This window comes from Eurosta solidaginis, chromosome 3 (assembly GCF_040869045.1).
Source record: "Eurosta solidaginis isolate ZX-2024a chromosome 3, ASM4086904v1, whole genome shotgun sequence".
NCBI classification, from domain to species: Eukaryota; Metazoa; Arthropoda; class Insecta; order Diptera; family Tephritidae; genus Eurosta; species Eurosta solidaginis.
In genome coordinates, this window is record NC_090321.1 from 186,676,949 (window position 1) to 186,701,954 (window position 25,006).

Here is a 25,006-nt window from a genome sequence, read left to right on the forward strand (position 1 = left end):
ATATCTAATTATTTACTTGGTTCTTTTTCGTTGGCTGTATACCGGACTTAAATCTACATATTGCTTCTAGTGCGATATTATCCCCTTTTTCGATAAAATTCGCACTAGTGGGAAATTGTGGCGAAGAAAGACATACCCATAGTAGAAACTTCTTTAAGCTTGTCACAATTTTTAGTTGGAAGCCTACTTCTCAATGATATTTTAAACATGAAATATGTCAAGTAACATTACATACCCAGCTGAGAGCTTTGGAGACAAATGTTGGAGATGAATGTTGACATAATTTACTTATATACTGTAAAGATATTAAATTTTTTGTTGAAATTTTACTTTTAATTTTTTTTTAAATTGGGCGTGTTCGTCATCCGATTTTGATAATTTTTATTTAAAACACATATAGCAATAGGAGTAATGTTCCTGCCGAATTTCATCATGATATCTTCAACGACTGCCAAATTACAGCTTGCAAAACTTTTAAATTACCTTCTTTTAAAAGTGGGCGGTGCAACGCCCATTGTCCAAAATTTTACACATTTTCTATTCTACGTCATAAGGTCAACCCCCTACCAAGTTTCATCGCTTTATCCGTCTTTGGTAATGAATTATCGCACTTTTCCGGTTTTTTTTTTTAATTTTCGATATCGAAAAAGTGCGCGTGGTTAAAGTCCGGTTTCGTTCATTTTAAATAGCGATCTGAGATGAGTGCCCAGGAACCTGCATAACAAATTTCATTAAGATACCTCAAAATTTACTCAAGTTATCGTGTTTACGGATAGACGCACGGGCGGACAGACGGACATGTCTAAATGAATTTCTTTTTTCGCCCAGATCATTTTGATATATAGAAGTCTATATCTATCTCGATTAGTTTATGTCGTTACGGGGTACCGTTATGCGAACAAAATTAATATACTCTGTGAGCTCTGTTCAGCTGAGTATAAAAATCCAAACTATGGATTTTATAGCTGAAGAAAATCATGCCACTAACGAATTAGTGCTTACTTGGCACTTTAGGTCTAGGTCCGAAACAGAAATTTGTATCACTAGATACTGACTTCCCGTCAGCGCAAGTACACGCACCCATTTATTATTATTTTTTTGTTATTTTTTATTCTGACATACACACGATAAATGCAATAGTCAGAAAATGTTGATAAATGGTAGATTGTCTGTCAATTTTATTTATAAATGAAAATTGCATTTAAGAATATTTTGTGATCACAAAATCTCTAATAACAAGTTTTGTTATCATTTCAAATTCTCGTTAATATTATTTTCACACTTGTTCTTCAAAACGTACGCAACAGCAGAAGGAACTCTGTGTAAGCGCACTGCAAATATGTTAATGTTAGTTATACATAACCCTGTATTATAACGGGCAAACCAAATCGTCACGTTCCCTTTCTATGTTATTCGTATAGTCAATACAATTATCTACTTTGTGTTATTTTGTTACTCACTCGAATAAAGTATATGAAATCGAACGGTCGTGGTGTTTAACTTGTATGACATCTCCTTCAGTTAAATTAATGAAATTGGCATTGATTGTTAATTAACAATTTAGAATGCAAAATAATAGAATTAAGCGATCTAACCGTAAAAGGATGAAACGCAAAGCAACAGAACAAGTGGCATACATTAACAGTATTATTGTCTTTGAATTTGAAAACTTTGCTGTGATTGTTACGCAGGTGTGAAGAAATGTGCATGTGCAGCAGCTCAAGTATGCATCCATTCATTTCAAGTAGTGCTAATTAGTAAAAGCACACAGCCAGGTGGACGAGTATTTGAGATACATATGTATGTATGTGAGTATTCTTGCTGTGCTGTGTACATGTCAAATTATTGTGCTTGTATATAGTTGAGAAATCTTACCAAAAGCCAAAACTTATTTTATTTTTTTTAAACATCTCTTTTTGCTGTACATGTGTTTTTACTTCAAATTTACATTTTGTATTATCAGATATTAATAGTTGGTGTAAAAATCTATCCAATAAATAGATATGTATGCTGTTATAAGGGAAGTTTGCATCTTCTCGGACATAGATTTATTTTGTCTTAAAACTAGCCAAAAAGATCACTCAATTTTGAAGCACCAAGAAAAAATGCTATTATTTACAAAAGAAGTTCGGCCATTATGTGCTCCGTACTGGGATCTATTTTCATTGAAGTTTAAATGACTTTTGCACAAAAATGGAGATAATGGACTAAGAATAAATCACCCAAAGTTAGATTTTTGTTTACTTGAATTTGTAATACTTACTGAAGTCCTTGCTGGTCTATGATTGTTTCCAACTTGAATTGTAAACTATATAATTTTTCCTCCAGTTTTACCTAACGTTTCGCCAAACTCATAGGCATCATCAGGGGTTTAATCTTTAATTTTCAACAAAACCTAAAATGGTTCAACCCGTGATGATTCCAAGGAGTTTGGCGAAACGTTCGCCAAAATTTTGACTGCAAAACAGAGTTCCCAATTCTAGTTGGTCAGACGATGCAAAACATATTTGGGCAATTTAAAAAAATGCAAAAAAACAGCATAAGTTGTTCAAAAATTAAACTATGGCTTGCTTCTACCCAAGTACAATGAGTATGATGAAAACAAAAAAAAAACATATACCAGTCAAACATAACAAATACCCATCACAGTTCGGTTTTATGATATGAAACAGTGAGGTTCCTTTCACATGCAGTAATCATTGGGAGTGAGCAATTGTCACCGTAAAAAACTTAAGAGGCCGAGCTGTGGTGTGTCTAAAAATATTGTGTCCACTTTTTGCATTATTGGCTTTCGAATTATTTCAGGATAATTTTTGGATAATTTCAAGACCATTTCAAAATCATTTCGAAAGCAATTGAAGAGTATTTTCGACACTACTTCGGTTTTGTTTCAGAATTAATTCAAAGCTTTTTTCGAGATTATTTAAAATATTCCCAGATTGCTTCAATAATTCTTTTTGCATCAATTCGGGTCTTCTCTGAGATATAACAGTTTCAGTTTTATTTCAATATTATTTTCGGTGTTCATTTGTTCATTTCAAGACTGTTTCAGAACCGATTCGGAACTATTCTAAAATAATTTCGAAATTATTTTCGGGATAGTTTGGTGATCGTTTGTGTACCTTTTCGTGGAATATTTAAAGATCATTTCGAGGATGCTTTGAGACCACGAAGCGATTATGGGTCGCACCAACTGAATGAGAGCGCTCCACCCTTGCCAAGGCGATTCACTTGCAGAGAGTTCCTATATCCTCTCTGCTTAGATCAATGATTTGGCCAATACTCTCCTTACTGGGAGTATAAACAATTTGGTCTTTATTTTCCCTAGGCACTCTATCCAGTGCTGTCTGAACTGCGATGTTTTCTAGTTAATTGTCAACCCACAGAAGGGCTTTCTACCCACATCGGCTCCAATACCGAATTGAATAGAGTACCTAGCGTAAAATATTAGTATTTACTGATCTTCTCAACATCTACATTTATCTAAAAAGGCATTTTCGCTCGCTCCTCCGGGTGGTATACGATACAGTTAGTATAGATTTCGCAAATAAAGATGGATCGACGATGCAAAGCAAGCAGTTGTCAATATTGTTCAAAAATCCATCATAGAAAGCTAAAGCAAAGGAAAGATCTGTGATTACTTTCAACATTAGGAGTGCTTTCAATATCGCAAACTAGATACCGATAATGACTGCACTTCGAACCTTTGCGCACACAGCTTTACTTTTGCATAAAAATTAATGGCAATTTTAACAATTAAGGAAGGTTAAGTTCGGGTGTAACCGAACATTACATAATCAGTTGAGAGCTATGGTGACAGCATAAGGGAAAATAACCATGTAGGAAAATGAACCGAGGGAAACCCTGGAATGTGCTTGTATGACAGCGGTATCAAATGGAAGGTATTAAAGAGTATTTTAAGAGGGAGTAGGCCTTAGTTCTATAGGTGGACGCCTTTTCGAGATATCGCCATAAAGGTGGACCAGGGGTGACTCTAGAATGAGTTTGTACGATATAGGTATCAAATTAAAGGTATTAATGAGAGTTTTAAAAGGGAGTGGTGGTAGTTGTATATGTGAAGGCGTTTTCCAGATATCGACCAAAATGTGGACCAGGGTGCCCAGAACATCATCTGCTGGATACCGATAATTTATTTATATATGTAATACCTGCCAAGATTTTAAGGGTTTTTTATTTCGCCCTGCAAAACTTTTTCATTTTCTTCTACTTAATATGGTAGGTGTCACAACCATTTTATAAAGTTTTTTCTAAAGCTATATTTCGCGTCAATAAAACAATCCAATTACCTTACCATGTTTCATCCCTTTTTTCGTATTTGGTATAGAATTATGGCATTTTTTTCATTTTTCGTAATTTTCGATATCGAAAAAGTGGGCGTGGTTATAGTCGGATTCCGTTCATTTTTCATACCAAGATAAAGTGAGTTCAAGTAAGCACGTGAACTAAGTTCATTAAAGATATGTCGATTTTTGCTCAAGTTATCGTGTTAACGGCCATGCGGAAGGACAGACGGACGACTGTGTATAAAAACTGGGCGTGGCATCAACCGATTTCGCCAATTTTCACAGAAAACAGTTAACGTCATAAAATCTATGCCCCTACCAAATTTCAAAAGGATTGGTTAATTTTTGTTCGACTTATGGCATTAAAAGTATCCTAGACAAATTAAATGAAAAAGGGCGGAGCCACGCCCATTTTGAAATTTTCTTTTATTTTTGTATATTTTTGCACCATATCATTACTGGAGTTGAATGTTGACATAATTTACTTATATACTGTAAAGATATTAAATTTTTTGTTAAAATTTAACTTTAAAAATTTTTTTTTTTAAAGTGGGCGTGGTCCTTCTCCGATTTTGCTAATTTTTATTAAGCGTACATATAGTAATAGGAGTAACGTTCCTGCCAAATTTCATAATGATATCTTCAACGACTGCCAAATTACAGCTTGTAAAAGTTGTAAATTACCTTCTCTTAAAAGTGGGCGGTGCCACGCCCATTGTCCAAAATTTTACTAATTTTCTATTCTGCGTCATAAGTTCAACTCATCTACCAAGTGTCGTCGCTGCATCGGTCTTTTGTAATGAATTATCGCACTTTTTCGGTTTTTCGAAATTTTCGATATCGAAAAAGTGGGCGTGGCTATAGTCCGATATCGTTCATTTTAAATAGCGATCTGAGATGAGTGCTCAGGAATCTACATACCAAATTTCATCAAGATACCTCAAAATTTACTCAAGTTATCGTGTTAACGGACGGACGGACATGGCTCAATCAAATTTTTTTTTTTGATCCTGATTATTTTGATATATGGAAGTCTATATCTATCTCGATTCCTTTATATATGTACAACCAACCGTTATCCAATCAAACTTAATATACTCTGTGAGCTCTGCTCAACTGAGTATAAAAATAGAGCATGAAATCATCGAATCAACGGCGATGTTGCTCAAGGATCTGTACTCGACCAAAAACTTTAGAATCCGACGTATGACGGTGGTCTAAAAATCAATCTACTAGAAGACAAGCAAATATTCTGCCATGACTTGGCAGCTGTAGTAGTAGAGTTGTGCGTAGAAAGAAATAATGACGAATATGGGACTATAGGGACTACCACTGGTTTGTGTATGAGTTGATCTTAGCCTTGGGGGTTTCAAAACATTTTATAGTATACGGCGATTCTAAACTGTCTACCGAAAAAAAATTGGCAAAATCCTTTTTTTTATCTATTTCGCATATGTGAGTGTATATATTTTAGGCGCAACTAGGGACCCAAACTCTTATTTCTTTTATGATAAAAGTCCTGGAGAAAAACTATTTACGGAATTTTAATTTTTTTGTCCGAAAGAAATTATTAAATCTGGAATTTAACTAAGGAAAGCTCATCCAAATGGAACGAATTTCTTCTCATACAGAATCTTGCTTGTTTCATCAATTACTTACTTACTTACTTAATTGGCGCTTAACCGTCTAAACGGTTATGGCCGTCCAACAAGGCGCGCCAGTCGCTCCTTCGCTCCGCCAACCGGCGCCAATTGGTCACACCAAGGGAGTTTAAATCGTTTTCCACCTGGTCCTTCCAACGGATTGGGGGCCGCCCTCTACCTCTGCTTCCATAGGCGGGTTCCGATAGAAACACTTTCTTGGCCGGAGCATCATCTTTCATTCGCATAACATGGCCTAGCCAGCGCAGCCGCTGCGTTTTAATTCGCTGGACTATGTTGATATCTGCGTAGAGCTCGTACAGCTCATCGTTAAATCTTCTTCGGCACTCGCCACCGCCAACTCGTAGAGGTTCATAAATCTTTCGAAGAACTTTTCTCTCGAAAACTCCCAAAGCCGCTTCATCTGCTGTTGTCATGGTCCATGCTTCTGCCCCATATAGCAGGACGGGTACGATAAGTGACTTGTAGAGTATGATTTTCGTTCGCCGAGAGAGGACTTTACTTTTCAATTGCCTACCCAGTCCAAAGTAGCATTTATTGGCAAGATTGATTGACATCAGCACTGAAATCCAGCGAAGAATCAATCTTGTTTCATCAATTAGCTCAAACTTTATAGCCAAAAGAGAGAAAAGTATAAGTATAGTACTATGAGAGTTGGTTATCGCTTTTCGATGACAAATTTGTATTAGAAACAAAAATTTTGAAGTTCCAAATTCAAATTAAGAGAATCGCTTGGTAAAAGATATGTTCTGTTTGAATGAGCCGTACCATAGGTATAGGGTCGGACTTTTATCCGTCATTAAAAAATAAAAGTCCGAATTTTACTTAAATTTATGGATTTTTCTTTTTTTAAGAAAATCCCAACACTAAATAAGGATGCATGATTCGTAATAAAAATGCTATGGGATCCTCAAAGCTCTCATCTATCCGATAAGCTTTCATCTAAAACCGAAATTCTTTGGACCGAAATTTTTCAAGTAAAAAAAAAAAAGAAATAACTGTTTTAATGGGTACCTTGGCGCAACTGCTTTAAATTATTATGTTTGTGATCTATCTATCTATCTTCTATATATCTATCTTTCTATCTTCTTCTATAAATCTTATAAAATAAATTCGTTAAATGCCATGTACGCACATAACTTCACACAGAATGCACCGATTTAAAAACGGTTTTTTGCATTTGAAAGCTTAGCTACGTGAGATGGTACAGTTAATATAGTTTGAAGGTATATATTATAGGGGCGTAGCAAATTGCCAAAATGTAGTAAAAAGTCATAAAATTTTTGCTTACACAGCTATAATTCATAAACGGATGGATGAATTTGAAAAATTCTACTTTTCAGTAAAACTTTGAAATATTTACCTTCGTTCCGCATCAAAAAAAAAAAACTTGGTTCCTTTCTTATATCAGCAAAATTGTTTAAACAAAAGTAACATTTTTACCAAAAAATGCATGCGTGTGGTTGTTCGGTGTCAACTATGCGTGCAAATTGCTTTTGAGTGAGGCTTCGGGAGTACATTTATATGTAACTTCGGGAATACATATGTATGGATGTAATGTATGTATTTTCATGTCATATCAGCTTGACAAATGTATGTATATACATATTTATGCGTTGTTGCCAAGTTAATGCAACATAAATGGTTAAGAATGCAAACATCTCTTGAAAAATACTCTTTCGTTAAAAATATTGAACATTTCCTTAAAATTCTTAAACAAAAGTTTTATTTTTTGGTATTTTTGCATGAATATGCTAATATTTTATTATTTTTTTTTTTTAATTCTTCAATATATTTTTTATGCTAAGGTAATCCTGGGATGTGTTTGTACAATATGGATAACAAATGAAAGCTGTTGATGAGTGCTTTAGTAGAGGGTAATTTGCATACCTCTGGATGACTAGGATCTCGAGATATAGGCCAAAACGTGGGCCCGTGTATCCCTAGACAGAGTTTGTACAATATGTATATCAAATGAAAGCTGTTGATGAGTGCTTTAGTAAAGGGTAGTTTTCATACCTATTGGTGACTAGGGTCTCGAGATATAGGCCAAAACGTGGACCCAGGTACCCCTAGAATGTGTTTATACAATATGTATAACAAATGAAAGCTGTTGGTGAGAGTGGAGGGTAATTTGCATACCCCTGGGTAACTAGGGTCTCGAGATATAGGCCAAAACGTGGACCCAGGTACCCCTAGATTGTGTTTATACAATACGGATATCAAATGAAAGCTGTTGATGAGTGCTTTAGTGAAGGGTAGTTTTCATACCTATTGGTGACTAGGGTCTCGAGTTATAGGCCAAAACGTGGACCCAGGTACCCCTAGAATGTGTTTATACTATATGGATAACAAATGAAAGCTGTTGATGAGAGTAGAGGGTAATTTGCATACCCCTGGGTGACTAGGGTCTCGAGATATAGGCCAAAACGATACCCCTAGAATGTGTGTGCAATATGGATATCAAATGAAAGCTAAGCTGTTGCTGCGAGCTTTAAAGTAATTTTCATTGTGATATTCGATTTAGCCGCATCAACCTGGCAATACTGACAAATATGCATGCGAAGCCGAAATAAAGACATAAATTAATAATACCCACATACCTATTTACATACGTACTATTCGATTTGCATATATTAGTATTTATGATCCTTTTTTCCGGGAAGTAGACCGGAGACGGACTGGGACGGGGATTAGGACTAGGACTGGGACTGAGACTCGGAGTGGCACTGGGACTCGGAATGGGACTGGAACAAAATAGATACCACCCTTTGGAACTGGCAATAAGGGATGAGTGAGACGAAGATAGAGATAGATGAAGAGATAAAGACGGAGGGAGGAGTGAATAAAAGGATTAAGAAAAAGTGAAGAACGGGGAGGGCAGAGTTAGACGGAAAAGCTTATTAAAATGTGTGGAGATAGACCAAATTTATGGCAGAACAATGTCTGCCGATTCTCCTAGTTTGTTATAAAATTAAAATAGGTAAGCCCTTCTGACATAGCAGATGAGTCCAACCCTTCAATCCAATTTATAAACTATCTTAAACACGTATGTGCGTTGACGTTTTATCTTTAAACTCGTGGTAGGCTCTTCATTCGATTAAAAAAATATATATATTAATTAAATCTGCATAAAGGTGCTTTGCAATGGAGAAATGTGTAACTAACACATACAAACGTATCAGTGCGCTACCTTAATTGAAATTAAATTTTTTATGTGCATGCTTCTTCATTTACTTATGCATACTTTTAGGCAGAGAGCATTTTAAATCAGGCCACATACACGCATTTACATATCCATGACAAAGCTTTTTCTGTATGCGTTCAAAAGTTGCACGGTTAATAGTTTTAGCTTCAATTTGAATCTTTTCTGTGCTACATACATGACCAATGAAATTTTGGTTTAAAATTTAAACAGTTGGATATAAATTGCATACCCTCATAATACACGCCAACATTTCTCTATGTGGAATGCTCACGGATCGGCCAATTCAACCTAACCTAAGTCTGCATCCAGATGACTTGCAGGATAAATTCGAGTTCTTTGGGACTGTTTCGGCACTGTGCTCAGAATCATTTAGAAACTATTTCAAGATTATTTCAGGACTAGCAAGAAACCCTTGGGACTGGTTTTGAAAACCTTTCGGAGCTTGATCAAAATTTATATTTTGAAATTTCTAGGGTTGTTTCAGATCAGTCCCTTGGTTGGTTTCGTTATAATACCACCGAAGCTACTACGTAACCATTTCTGAATTATCGTCGTATAGTGTGGAAAATATTTTCGAATTTATTTAGGATCATTTCAGGCCTGTTTTGGGTTTTTAGAAAATCGTGAGAACGGGTAAATTGGTTACCATTTAACTGCCGCCGAATTATTTTGGCAAGATTTTCGCAACTATTTCAAAACGTTTAAGAGATAATTTCGTAAAAAGTGTTTCCCGTGAGCAATTAGGCACCACTTTAAAAAAATTGTTTCCTTTATATGCTTCCAAACTTTTAGAGATCTGTATGCGAAATTTCAATAATTGTATTACAAAGCAAACAGCTGGACATCCCAACGCCCAAACTTTCATATTGATCTTTATATTTTTTTAATGTTTTCTATAGATTTACGTCTAGAACATTTTGAAAAGAAGGTTGTTTTCAAATAAATTACAGGGTATTTTCGTAGGGCCGACAAAATGATTCGAGCATATTTCCAAATATTTCCTGCATGATTTTTTTTTCTTTTTATTTCGGGGCCGTTTAGAATTTGTTTATGGGATTATTTTATCACTATTTCAAGATTTTTGTACTCAGTTGAGCAGAGCTCACAGAGTATATTAACTTAGATTGGATAACGGTTGGTTGTACAGGTATAAAGGAATATACATAGATATAGACTTGCATATATCAAAATCATCAGTATCGAAAAAAAATTGATTGAGCCATGTCCGTCCGTCCGTCCGTCTGTCCGTCCGTTCGTCTGCCCGTTAACATGATAACTTGAGTAAATTTTGAGCTATCTTGATGAAATTTGGTATGTACGTTCCTGGGCACTCATCTCAGATCGCTATTTAAAATGAACGATATCGGACTATAACCACGCCCACTTTTTCGATATCGAAAATTTCGAAAAACCGAAAAAGTGCGATAATTCATTATCAAAGACGGCTAAAGCGAGGAAACTTGGTAGGTGAGTTGAACTTATGACGCAGAATAGAAAATTAGTAAAATTTTGGACAACAGGCGTGGCACCGCCCACTTTTAAAAGAAGGTAATTTAAAAGTTGTGCAAGTTGTAATTTGGCAGTAGTTGAAGATATGTATGAAGTTTGGCAGGAACGTTACTCCTATTACTATATGTATGCTTAATAAAAATTAGCCAAATTGGAGAACGACCACGCCCAATTTAAAAAAAATATTTTAAAAGTTAAATTTTAACAAAAAATTTAATATATTTACAGTATATAAGTAAATTTTGTCAGCATTCATTCAAGGGTGAAATCGGTTGAAGCCACGCCCACTTTTTATACACAGTCGTCCGTCTGTCCTTCCGCTCGGCCGTTAACACGATAACTTGAGCAAAAATCGATATATCTTTACTAACCTCAGTTCACGTACTTATCTGAACTCACTTTGTATTGGTGTAAAAAATGTTCGAAATCCGACTATAACCACGCCCACTTTTTCGATATCGAAAATTACTAAAATTGAAAAAATGCCATAATTCTATACCAAATATGAAAAAAGAGATGAAACATGGTAATTGGATTGGTTTATTGACGCAATAAATATCACTTTAGAAAAAACTTTGTAAAATGGGTGTTAAAACTACCATATTAAGTAGAAGAAAATGAAAAAGTTCTGCAGGGCGAAATCAAAAGAAAGCCCTTGGAATCTTGGCAGGAATACTGTTCGTGGTACTACATATATAAATAAATTAGCGGTACCCGACAGATGATGTTCTGAATCACCCTGGTCCACATTTTGGTCGATATCTCGAAAACGCCTTCACATATACAACTAAGGGCCACTCCCTTTTAAAATACTCATTAATACCTTCCAATTGCTACTCATGTCATAAAAACACATTCCAGGGTTACCCTAGGTTCATTTTCCTACATGGTGATTTTCCCTTATTTTGTCTCCATACCTCTCAGCTGAGTACGCAATGTTCGAATACACCCGAACTTAGCCTTCCTTACTTGTTTGAGTATAACTTTGGGATATTTTGGGTGCTGTTTTTAAACTGTGTCAGACCAGGATCAGAACGGGGATATATCGAAATAGCCTTTTATTTTTTTATCGTGCGTACGGGACCGCTGGTAAAGACTAGTTTGTTATAAATCTTAAACAAAAATTTTCTCCTTTCGAATTTAAATTGCTTTCATAGCATGTTTTTTAGTATTTTTTTTTTTTTTTTTTCAATAAAATTTGTGTTGTTATTGAATCCATCAACAAAAGTAAGCCAAATAACTGCAGCTCGTTATTTGAAATGAAATTACGTGGCTTTTATAACAAAATTCAAAATAAATTGGATAACACAAAAATTTGCATTATCTTCAGCTGACTAATGATATGCGTCTGTCTATTTGTAAATAAGTGAAAGGCATACATTTTTTAGGACTTCCTACATAAATGCACTCATGCATAAAAATTCATTAAAGTTGTGCTTATTTTTAAATTCAATTATGTATCACAATTCGATATAGACATATTTGCTTGAAACGTGTGTAGCTTTGAATTAAATACAAAACACATATATACTTGTCCAACAAAAAAATGTGGCATCTTACCCACACGTGCGTTGCGTTTTCAAGGACGGTCAATTGTAGGTTAAATTCTATTACCGATCTAATTTTGTTTCACTGGAGCATTCAAAAGAGACCCAACGTCAATTGACATTATTGCACGTTGCCTTATTTATTTTAATTAATTTAATTACTTGACGCGATTGACCTCCGAAATGGAGCTTCTCTTCCAATTTGCGTCGTATTTTGTTTTTAATTTTTCCCTTCAAAGTGGCTGAGCAGCATAATTTATGACGAATCTGAACGGCAATTTCAAGGCAGATCAATTTTCACTGAGAGCTTTTCGGAGTGTTTCTCAAATCAATAAAAAAAAATCTTTTTTTACATTTTTGAACCAAGGACCCTCGGTGTGACAGGCGGAGCACGCTACCAGCAAACAACGGCGGTCTGCATGTCACTTATTCTATCCCCTTTCCCTCTGCAAGTGTCAGCACCACTTTAACTTGGATGCGTTTCGAAGTCCCGCTGAACCGCACACATCTAGTCAATTATAAGATTTTCTTTAACTCAGAACTAAATCCGAGCACATATTTATAAGGTTGACAGCGTGCAAACGTTTTCACATTAGCTATAATTTTGACCATCTTTTTTGGTGGGTATTTGTGTCTTTCATTCATATGTGCATTTCAATCACCCAACGTGTTCTTTGCGTTAGTCAGTGACCTTAATTGTACTATGAAAAAAAAAAAAAAAATACCACCAATTTACAGATGTGTGTGTTTATGTGATTTTCAAGCAATTGATTAACTGTTGAATGAGTGCAATTTCGATTAAAAACATGAAAAGCGCTTTCCGAGTGCCCGATGCACAAGTTTAGAAGAGTTTTCATTGAATAAATTAAAGAATATTATTAGTTTCCTTAAGCAGTCCACGCGGATATTTTCACTTGAAGAGATACAGTTAAAAATCAAACCTTTTCGCCATATTTACAGTGGGAAATGCAGCAGTATTTTAACGTTTTGTTTGCGGCCGCAACAGTGGAACAATTACCATCTTTTTATTTCCTACTGGAACCCACAATAGGTCAAATAGCCTAAAAACAAAATACTAAAATTTATTAAAATTGACCGGAATAACCCAAATAGCAATATTTTGGTTCAACAGCATGAATATTCAGTTTGCATGAAGTGACGTAGCTAAATAGAAATATTAGTGCAAGGCCAACGCGCCTAAGCGATTTTGACCGTTTCGTAGCAAGGCACGCCAGCTATCCCTGCTTCGCTATAATTGAATAGAATTGGGAGCACCAATGACGGTGAAGTCTTATATGGAGGTCTTCCCCTTTCTCTGCTTTCAAACTGCGGTGTCGACCGAAATACTTTCTTAGCCGGCACGCCTTTGTCCATTCGCATAACATAACCTTGCCAGCGAAGCCGTTTTGTTTTCTATTCGCTGCACTATCGTCATTATACCTTCTTCTATACTTGCCGTCGGCATCCCGGACAAGACCGTAAATCTTCCGGAGAATTTTTCTCTCGAATACTTCAAAAGCCATCTCATATTCTGTCGACACTGTTCATTATTCCAAGACATCCAGCAGGACAGGTATGATTAGCAACTTTTAGAGTGTAATTTTTTTTCGTGGAAAGAATACTTTAATTTTCTATTGCCTTGTCAGTTCAAAGTAGCACTTGTTCGGAAGAGTTACACCCATAGTCTGGTGCTCGGTGGCTGACAACTGTTATAATTTTTTTATTTTTCATTGCAACATTGACAATTTTTTATACTCAGCATGCTTTGCATACAGAGTAGATTAACTTTGATTGGATAACAGTTCATTGTAAAGGGATAAAGGAATCTAAATAGATAAAGACTTCCATATATCAAAATCATCAGTATCGAAAAAAAATTTGATTGAGCCATGTCCGTCCGTCCGTTCGTTAATACGATAACATGAGTAAATATTGAGATATCTTCACCAAATTTGGAACACGAGCTTACCTATACCCATAATAGATCGGTATTGAAAATGAGCGAAATCCGATGATAACCGCGCCCGCTTTTTATATATATAACATTTTGGAAAACACAAAAAACCTGATTATTTAGTAAATAATACACCTAGAATGTTGAAATTTGACGTGTATACTTATATTGAGACTCTTGATCAAAATTTGAAAAAATTTATTAAAATGGGGCTGGTACAGCCCACTTGTGATAAACTCAATTTTACAAATATTATTAATCATAAATCAAAAATCGTTAAACCTATCGTAACAAAATTCAGCAGAGAGGTTGCCTTTACTATATGGAATGATATAAAAGATTTTTAAAAGGGTCTTACTGATTACGTAATGTTCGGTTACACCCGAACTTAGCCTTCCTTACTTGTTCTGTTTAGCTTCTCCCATAGATGCTCTGTGATATGCTTGGGGCGTGGTGGAGCAACCACTCTTTGACAACTTTCGCAGTGTGTTCGGAGTCCTTGTCCTGCTAAAACACCTATGATTGATGCAAACTAAATTTTTCTTAAATCAAACCATTTTTAAAAACGTTCGGATAGTTTAATTTAGTCATAGCACTTTCTAAGAAAACCAAATTTCAACATCACCTAAGACCAAATACACCGAAACCGCCACACCTGATATTTCTTAAATATTTTTAGAGAAATATTGCAGGTTTTTCCTAAGCTTTTTACAAAACACTTCATACAACTGACCACTTGATCCGAACTTGGAACGATTTTCCAATTTTCCTTATTTTTTCCTTTGTCAATAATATTTCTTACGGTATTGTGACTACTATAAGATTTGTATTTCCAAATCGCTGCAATGCTTTCTCTTCATATATTTTATTCGAGCTCGAAAATGTCCTTAGACTTGAGTTCTTTTTATTGCGAAAAATATACTTCTGTCAATATAACAAAAGATCGCGACTTCTCTAACACTTCAAGTAGTTGATTTAAGTCGCCTGCCATGCAAAGGCGGCGTCTGTGTAACGGGTGTGACGGCTTGTTCCTTGCAACCACATGAACCCCAATTTGTACACTTTCTTTTGACACAAAACATATGAAGTATTTCCGGCTTTTCGTCTATAGCTTTTTTTGTTGTAAGAGCTTTGTTTTTGTTTCTCCCTTGATTTGAACAGAATAACGTATCATTTTCAAATGCTAATATTGTTACATTAGACGTTTGGGCACTTTCCTTTGACACTGGCTGTATAAAATCCATATTTGTACATATTGCAGCTTTTTTCTAAAACAAAAAAAAATATCTCTGTTTATTTTAAGCATAAAACTCACTTACCCGAAAAGGAAAATATGTTTTCTCTGGAAATAACCATGACGCAATAAAACCAGACAGGTGATCTCAGTAGTACAATAACAAAAATCATCCAGTCATGAATTTCAAAGTAGAAGGAATGGGAAATTTTTGGTACTATTTTGCTACTTTTTTAGTACCTTAGAAAAAGAGGCAAACTCAATATATCTCACACATAGGAAACGGGAACACGAAAGAAATAGATTAGAGCACAAAGGAAATAGGAAGAAAAATAAAGGAATTTGAACGGAAGTGGGAAAAGTAAAGAGAACAGGAGGAGGAGGGAGAAATAGAGTATAAGTAAGAATGAGGGTAGTGCTTTGAGGGAATGTAGTAAAAAGAGATTTGGTTGTCTGGTCTTATTGCGTCATGCGCAGGAACAGACGAAATATAACATTCAACTGATCAAAAAACAAAGAATTTTCTCTGTAAATTTGACTTATAAAATTCTTAAACAAGTTTCATTTACTTAGGATGGTTTCCATACTTTTGTATGATTCTTAATATATTCTTTTCACTACCTTAATATGTATACTAAATTGTTTCCGCTTTCCTTATTTATCTTTCAGCTAAGACTATCGAGACTTAGATATATCTGAAGACGTTTTTTATATAAAGAACTCAAACGTATAACGGAAGCGTATTAAAACCAGTAATTTCTGCGGATAAAAGGAAATTGCAAAAGCAACATGCGCACTGTGCCTTGTTCGAAAAGACAGAATTTAATATCAGCGACAATGATAAATCCCTTCAGTAAACATCAATGCTACCCCTTTTGAAATTCTTCTTAAATCAGTGCAGTGACTTCAGTCTTCAGTGAATGCAGTGACTTTAATCTTTGCGACATTGGTAAATTTTAATGAATGGCAGCAACGAAAAAATACCAACAACAACAGCGACAGCAACTGTCACCGCAAGAGCAACCGCGCTACAAATACCGCACGACAAAACAATCACCCGTTTTACTCATAACAGCGAATGAACACAGAACAATAAAAACCTGAAAATCAACAATGAATATCCTTGCTAAGGCGCAACAATTCACGCACACAATAGCGTTGGCAACAACAATCGCACAAGCTACGGCAAGGACACAAAATTTAGCGACAGAATCAACGATGGCAGCAAGCAAGATTCTAACACAACGAGCTAAAATGTTCGTCGGTTTGCCAACTTCCGAAACAACCGCCAATGCAGCTACTTTTTCAAATTCAACAACAAATTATTTTCCCGCAGCCTACACCGATGACAGTGGAGAGAGTGAAGATGATATATCGGCAGAGCAACCGGATCTTTTCGATGTGCTGCGTAATGAATGTTTTGAACGGTTAAATGGCACAAAAACAAAGTTTACAGCAGGTGAGTTTAGAAAGTGGGTGTGACAGTCATAATAATGGCATGTGGTTTGGCAAATGTTTCATGAATTTTAAAGCAAGCCCAAAACTAAGATAATAAGTTTTTCTAAGGCAAAATGCACACGCGGGTTAACGGCATAGATATGTACAAGATATATCATATAGCAAGATGTATCGCTCCAATTTGTAGGAAAATTTAAAGGTGTATGACGCAAATTGGATGATAATCTTGGCCTAAATCTCCTTAAAGGTTAATCAAGCCAGATATTTTTCGCGTAGTCATCATTCCAGGCAAAAATCCTTAAAATTTTGAGAGCATTTCGAGTAAGCTTTTCTAAAAAAAACAACAGCCAGCTGGAAAGTCATGTGAATTTCAAAGATTAATAAAGGTGCTGTTTTCTTCTACGATTTCATATAAAAACACGCAAAAAACACCGTCTTGCGGAGTCTCCCTTCACAAATTACCTTGACTTCAATAAACCCCAGTTTATCTCTATTTATACAGTTTTAGGATACCATGCCAAAGAAGGCATCTTTCAGAAAAAGAAGGCAGGCTTTTTGGCAAACATTATTGAGGCTCTCCTATGTCCAAGAAATGTAGCAAGAATAAACTGTTTATTCTCAAGGGATTGCACTTCATGTAGCGTAGTCTCTATCGACGGTTTCCTTAGATGGAGCCGGGGGATTTGTTTGGTGGAAACTCCTCATTTCTCACTTTATTTCACTTGACCGTATTAGTTCATTTATTAGCCAAAGCGAGAAAAAGGCTCCAGTTTATTCAGTTGGTTCGATTTGGTTGGAGATACAGCCCTGGAACTACGCTTTTATAAGACAACCAGTTGTCCCTGCACAGCTCCCAAATCCAAGATCATAAAACTCCTACCAGCACTACTCTTTTGCCTTTTGTGCAGCTTTTTTGTATTGGTATGATTGTTGCTATTTGACCTATAAACTTTGTTGTTTAGATAGTAAAATTGTTGCAACTTAAAAATGTGTTAAATCTTAGAAAAGATTAAGTTAATCCGTACATTGAAATAAGCTTTATATTTTCACAAATAGTACTCACATACACACACACACATGTTCATAGTTGGCTCACTACAAAAATATATTTCCTTGGCTACTCCTGTTTGGGCAAATATATCACAAGCCACAAGCCACAACCACATTCCCACCTACACCCACATATGTACGCGTAAACACGTATTTGCATATAAATATTGTATTAATGATTTTCCTTTTTTCCTTCAACCAGGCGAATCCTACTGTGCTGGCACCTTTGATGGTTGGCTTTGTTGGCCGGATACAGCCGCTGGGACATCCGCCTACGAACGCTGTCCGAAATTCATTACTGGTTTCGATCCGACAAGTAAGTCTCGTATATCAAAGAAATATTATACCAAAATGGGAAAACACTTATTTGAACACAGGACATACACACATATGTATTAATGTATTAGGATTTACGCAAAAAATTATCAGAGTTTGGTTCAAAAATTGCACTGTCTCTATCTTAAGGGAGCATTCCAGATTTAGTAGGGAGAAAATTGTATGCTTTTATGCACTTTTCGACGTCAACGAAGGATACACTTTTGAGTGCAATAATGGAGCACCTGAACATGGCCAACTAAAAATAGAAACCTGAAAAAAAGTCACGGCAAAATTTCACCATTTTACATGGAGAGCTTGTTATAGATTTTAAACTGGGATGGGGTAATTTAAGAAATTTATTCTGAGTTAGTACGTTCTTCAATCCAATTCGGGGAGACCTCGTTTATGAAAAAGCATCTAGAAAACTTACGTTTTTAAAGCAACAAATGCTCGTCCAGGAGTTGAAGTTAAACCACAACAGAGAAAACTTTACCAGAAACAAATGACTTCGTGATTTTTTGAGTACAGTTTTGTCGGTACTTTATATGTATAAATCGATACCGACATGTTATTGTTCACGGTTTTTTCATCGGCTTGCAGGGTAGCAGATATGTCATCGATTTAATAGAGCAGTTTTATCGATATTTGTTTTATAACTAAGTGACGAGCTGTCAATGAACCTCGATAACACACCGATAACAATTAGGTAGCTTGTCGGTACCAAATCAATAACTTTTCGACTGCAAAACGATACCTCTTTTAATACTTATCGATAACTTTTCCAATAGTGGAGAATTTTTCGAAAAAAAATTTACTTTTCAATAAAATATCGAAAGTTCTTTGACAACAAGGAGTAAATATGTCGTTAAATTTATCGTAACACATCGATAATTTTTCGTTAAATGTAACAACTTTTTCGATAAAAAATCGAAACTTTACATTAACATACCGATCACTCCTCAATAAAAATCAGTAACTCATGGATAACATTTGTTATCGAAAGACATTTCATTGCCCTTCGATAACAAATCGATTAATCGCTGTTGTTGAGTTCAAGTTGAGCTAGAAACACGTGCGTCTATATAGGAAAATTGCTTTCCACTTCTGCGATTTTAGGGTATTTATTTTAAAGAACAGGACTCAACGGGCAATTCCTGGCATAGAGGTCCGACGACTTTTTGTGGATATCACTGAGGAACTGTTTGTGTTTATCTTCTAAATACGACTGAGTTCTGAGGTGCCGTATTTCCTCATCATGCTTGCGGAGATGACTTCTTAATCCTCTGGAAGGCAGGGCCTCTTCAATCAGATACCTGTTGGAATGCCCAGATTTCTGGGTACCCATCAGAAACTGTTCAGCATTTCCTTTCTCTCCCTAGTGGGAGTAATCTCGCCTCACTATGTAGGCGTTGCTTTGAAGACATAAGAAGACAGCTCGTAGCGATTCTGAGGGCAGAAAAAAAAAATCGATAATTCGTATTTATCTTGTCCATAACACATCTATAATTAACCATAATCACATTGATGAAACCCCTTTAACACTTAGGAAACAAATTGAAAAGAGTCCGGTTTAAGTTCCGGCTTTAGTTTTGGCCTCGATACTGACTTCTAACCTTTCCTTTCCTCTCCTTTTCTTTTGTTATTTCTTTTCTGGTCTTTGCCTTGTCTTGGCAAGAGTGACGATAACCATAAGTATCGTTGTTATAATCAATGTCATTATCGACATTTTTATAATATTGTTGTTTTTTCCCACTCTTCTGTTTCATCTTCTTTGCATTTACTTCATTTTTTATAAATATATACATTAATGGAAAAACGTATTGGCAAACGGACATTTTGCATACTTCACCTAGTTTCATTCCAACAAAATGTTTTAATAAAAACATGTACAAATATATTATAAAATCAATATAACTCTAGTCAAAGATATTAAGCAAATCTCGGAAAAATTCGAATACAAATCAAGAATCTATAATACAACTTTAAAATTTTCACTAAGAATTTGTTTAATTCTTTTGACTATCGAGTTTTGTAAATCATTGAATTTTAATATAGCAAAGTGCCTCTTAAAATATTTTCTGATATTTGAGTTGACCAGTTTCTTCCATGCATACTTTTGGACGTCATTTTTTTTAACTCAGCTGACGAAAAAAATGGCAAAAATTAGGAAAATTGTTGGAAGTTATTAGGTTAAAACTTTGTTATACTGAAATTCAATTATCTACAAAGCTCGATACTCAGACATTTTTTTTACATTTTTAGTAGATTCCTTTTTTTGAATTTCGCGTAAGTTCCTGATATTTAGTTTGTACTGTGAAAATTAGTTGACACATCTGTCGAGAAACAATGTGAATATTGGACTTGCTTTACGACATTGCTCTCAATTGGCGAGAAACAGAATAGAAGTAGAAACTATGAAGACGAAAAAAAAAAACCGCTGTGATAGCTGAATGATTATAACAGCGATGCCTAAACGTTGCCGATGAAGAATATAACAGTTCACTAAATGGATCTATACAATCAGCTTTGGCAATTGTCTTATATTTTTTCTTTCTTATATTCTTATTTAAAATTGTTTCAGTTGAAAAATATACATCATAGTTTAACGAATTTTAAGGATTGTCGATTATTCTGCACCTGCTGTTATCGGCCGAATCCCTGAACTGTCGAATAAATAACTCAAGTACGCAGTACAGCAAAACGTTCCTTATTTACAACACTACCATGGTAGTAGTGCTTCACAATTAAAGTATACGCGCACTTCACCTGCTGCGTTTTCGAATTATTAGAATAGACAATTCCTTAGCTTGCGCTGCTTTTATTATCGCAGTTACCTCGTTCACCTATTTCCACCATGGTCCAGACTTTGCGTGAACAGCCTTCTCGAATAGGTGCTATATATTTTTCCTTTCTGTACCTCATATTCTCTCTTGTCTTCTGTGTATATGCATGTATATGTACAATAACCTGGGTCGATTTGTATGGACGAAAGGTAACCGATATCGCGCAATCGATTTTTCGATAGGATTTGGGCTCAGCAAAAAAAGTTCCACTAGGCATACCCAAAAAAATAATTTTCGAGCCTGCGAAAAAAAAATGGCGAAAGGGTCAATTTTTCGCCCAAAGCACTCCCCAAAACCAAAAAAAATTTTTTTTTAAACTGTTGTAAAAACGTTTGCGATAACCCAGTATTATACCCAGTCTAATGTACAGTATGTGAGTAACAACGTCTGCGCTTCTATCTGCTGTTTATATGTAAGTGTAATAACGTCTGGGCTCTCACTGATGCCTTCTATGCATATGTGTGTATATGGTTGAGTAATATGCTCTGTTTGTTGCTGTGTGTATGTGGTTATTTACTCTTTCAGCGGCATAGTGATGCATCGAAACTGCTAACACAAAAACTTCCACTGAAAAACTGGGCCTAAGTGATTTGTTTTCTGATTTCGCTCATATCAACTGTACCACTTACGTTCTTCCGACATGACGCTACAGTGTAGTGACTACACTTATGTATGTACGCTTACATTCTGTAAGACAGCATACCAAGCTCAACCTAATACGCATACACTTACGTTTTATGTTCCCCATACAGCATACCTGGAGATACATATGTATGTCGACACTTCAAAAATCTAGGATAGGAGTTTGATTGACTATGAAAATAGCGAACACCCTAATGCTCATATACGTAACCATGCTTGTACGCTACTTTGAGCTACCCTAAGAATGTGAAAAGTAGTGAAAATAAATTGGGGAAACTGTCAGCTGACACGGCTTACCCTAAAAAAATTGTACGCTCCAGGCGACGTCCCATAGTAAAGCTGTCAGCCGCAACAAAATCACGAACATGTATGAACGGGTACGAACGTATGTGGACAAATGTATGAATATTGTGCATTCTCTACGACTTATCTTGCCCATATACCTATGTACATACATATACATATATTTTTGCTATGTCTTGTGTGGCTGTGGGGAGAAAAGGTCGATGTTAAATCGCTAGTTCCACTTGGTTTACCACTTTCTTTAGTTTATCTGAAAGAAATGAGCACTTAACTGCTGTCAAGGGATGAACGTTTGGTAAGAAATTGCAAGAAAGTGAGAACAAAACCCGGACAACATTCCTAAGGTAAAAGGATATAACTTTGAGAAAATCGATTTCCCTTTTTATAATAAGTGCATGACTTAATTTCTGAAAGCCGTGTCGACATTACTCCTGAGGCTTTTTAAGCGTCAGACTGGATATGAGCGAACAACTATTTAAGTCTTTGCTTCTGTTGACAAAAAAAAAGAAGTGTATATTGAAGACAATTAAGAGCAAGGTTAATAAGATACTGAGATTTATTCGCTACTACAGAAAGTTTTTAATTACAAATTTTTGGCTAAGCTGGAATTTGCACAGGGCAACAATAAACGGGGTATATCTTATTGTCCGGAGCTTCTCGCCTGTTTTCATTTGGCAAAGTTTCGTTTGTTTTTTGAATAACAGAATCTTACAGACTATGTCATGCTTACTTTGAAATTTCTAAGAAAAATTAGTTCTTACTCGGCTAATTTGGGCAACATATCTGTAAGTCAAACGTGGGAAGTGGAAAAATTAATCAACTTATGGAAAATCGAATTTCTGAAATTTCACACTCTTGGTGAGTTTTACATGAGGTATTTAACTGAATTTTTATCAAGAGTGATGGAAACGCAATAGTTCCAGGAATGATTCTTTTATAAATGAGAAAGCTTAGTTCAACTGATTATCGTACGATGAAAATGGTTCAGAAAGTTTTAAAAATCTGGGGGAAATTCGTACAAAAATATTGTGTAAAAAATAAAAAATGAAAAATAAAACGCAGTGGGCCCCGTGACCGGCATTCCAATAGACACATACCCTAGTATGCACTTATGTATACACGAATCCCTGCAAAAATTATTAATTGTTCGACATACGTTCAATTCTTTTTTTATTTCTCTGCTTAAAAGATTTATTTTGTTCTGAGGCAAATAACTGCGATACTTTACCACTGTGAAATATTTCATATGTTTTCCCAATGTTATTCATTTAACGTTTGCTACAATAAAATAAAATTATATAGATTAGATATGTAAATCAAATCGCATCTTTGCCATCTCAGGTCAAAACAACAACAGCTTAATAATGTGTGGGAAATAATAAAATTTATTTTGTATAATTGTGAAATGTAACTCGGGCAAATTGAAGTAAAAACTAAATGCTTGATTTTTTTTCTGATTATACAGTGTAAGTACCTGGGCAGTGATGATATTTTTCTTGTAAGTTAAAGCGATTACAATAGGAATCAGATACCTTACAAATATTGTGCTAAGGACAAAAAAAGTTAAAATCCCTTAGTATATCTACAAAAGTATATCTATCCCAACAGGCATTTTTGTTCATGTTTTTAAAATTAGTTTAAAATAAACTGGCTTTGTAAAACGATCAGCCCAATTCTAAACAAAAATTCCGTATGACTTTTTTCACTTCTCCCTTTTCTCTTATTCCGAACAATGTTCGAAACCGGAAACCGGTTATGGGAGAAACGTAGGTATTATGAATGTGAGTGAGAGGGAGATTTCTGTGCCGTTTCTTAGGAGATTTTTCACTTGTTGAATGGCATTCCCTATGCACCAAGATAGTTAAAGTGAATTGGTTCTTTCAAGAAAGAACACTAATTTGTTCAAATTTGTGCTAAAATATGTACATTCTACCACAATATGCTTTTTTTTAAGTCGAAAAGTATATCATAAGCAACGGAAGAGCTCTTGGTATATTTGGTGCAGCCATGCAGGAATTGCGCAAGAATTTTTTAAGAATGATTAAATAGATTTTGGCATATGACGAAAAACGAATTCAACTCCACTTGGCCGCCAGAAAATGGCTTTGCTGAATTAAAGCAAGAAACTCCAGCCGATTTGTGTTACCCCGCCATCTTATTCTTTTTATGCTCCTCTGTTGATGTTGCTGTGGCGCACCAATTCATTACTCATTTCAGTGAATACTATATAAAATGCAATACTGTGCATTGTTTATACTTTATTTCTTAATTTCAAACAAATTCGCAACAATAATTAAACTTTTCAATTTTTTAAACAAAATAAGAAATGCGCAAGGAAATTTCAATTGACTTCGAAAATTCGAAATTCCTATATCACAATTATTGTTCTCCCTAAGAAAAATGAATTGGAGGAATTTTTCCGCGGGAATAAAAAAATTCGCGAGAACAAAATTATGTAGAATTTGGCTTGAATATATATAATCGTTCTCAGTATTAAATATTTTTTAACTTCTTTCAGAGAACGTTTTATAAGCGTTGGAGGAAAAAGTTTATAAATAATCAAATTCTCAAAGCAAATTGTAATTGTTTACCAAAACACTAAAAAACTATTTGTCAATGTGTTTTAACTTGAAAATTTCAAATTATTTTCAAAAATGTTTGTACATGGGAGATAATAGCTGTGTTAAACATCTCCTTGCATTATCCAAGAACTCGTTGGAAATGTAGCTATACTTCCTTTAATAAATGTATGAAATTAGGAATTTATGTTTGTATATATGTACATATATTATTGTATGTACTTACATATGTGTACAATATTGAAATTATTAATTGAAATGAAAAGTATCATTTAAAAAAGCCTAACAAATGTATTTATAAAAAACTTTTTCTTGAAATGTTTTATAAGTTTACATTTATAAGCTTTTCAACAACGAGCCATCTCGATTATTTCACATTTATTTTTAATCAATTTG

General features: G+C 35.1%; 1 protein-coding gene across 1 annotated transcript in view; it reads left to right on the forward strand.

The window, feature by feature from the left end:
- The window catches only part of Dh31-R (Diuretic hormone 31 Receptor), a 460,651-nt gene that overhangs the window by 337,290 nt on the left and 98,355 nt on the right, over window positions 1-25,006 (forward strand). Inside the window, 2 exon segments of the mRNA XM_067774258.1 lie at window positions 16,087-16,876; window positions 18,128-18,241. Coding sequence (XP_067630359.1) covers window positions 16,531-16,876; window positions 18,128-18,241 — 460 coding nt within the window. The 5' untranslated portion in view covers window positions 16,087-16,530.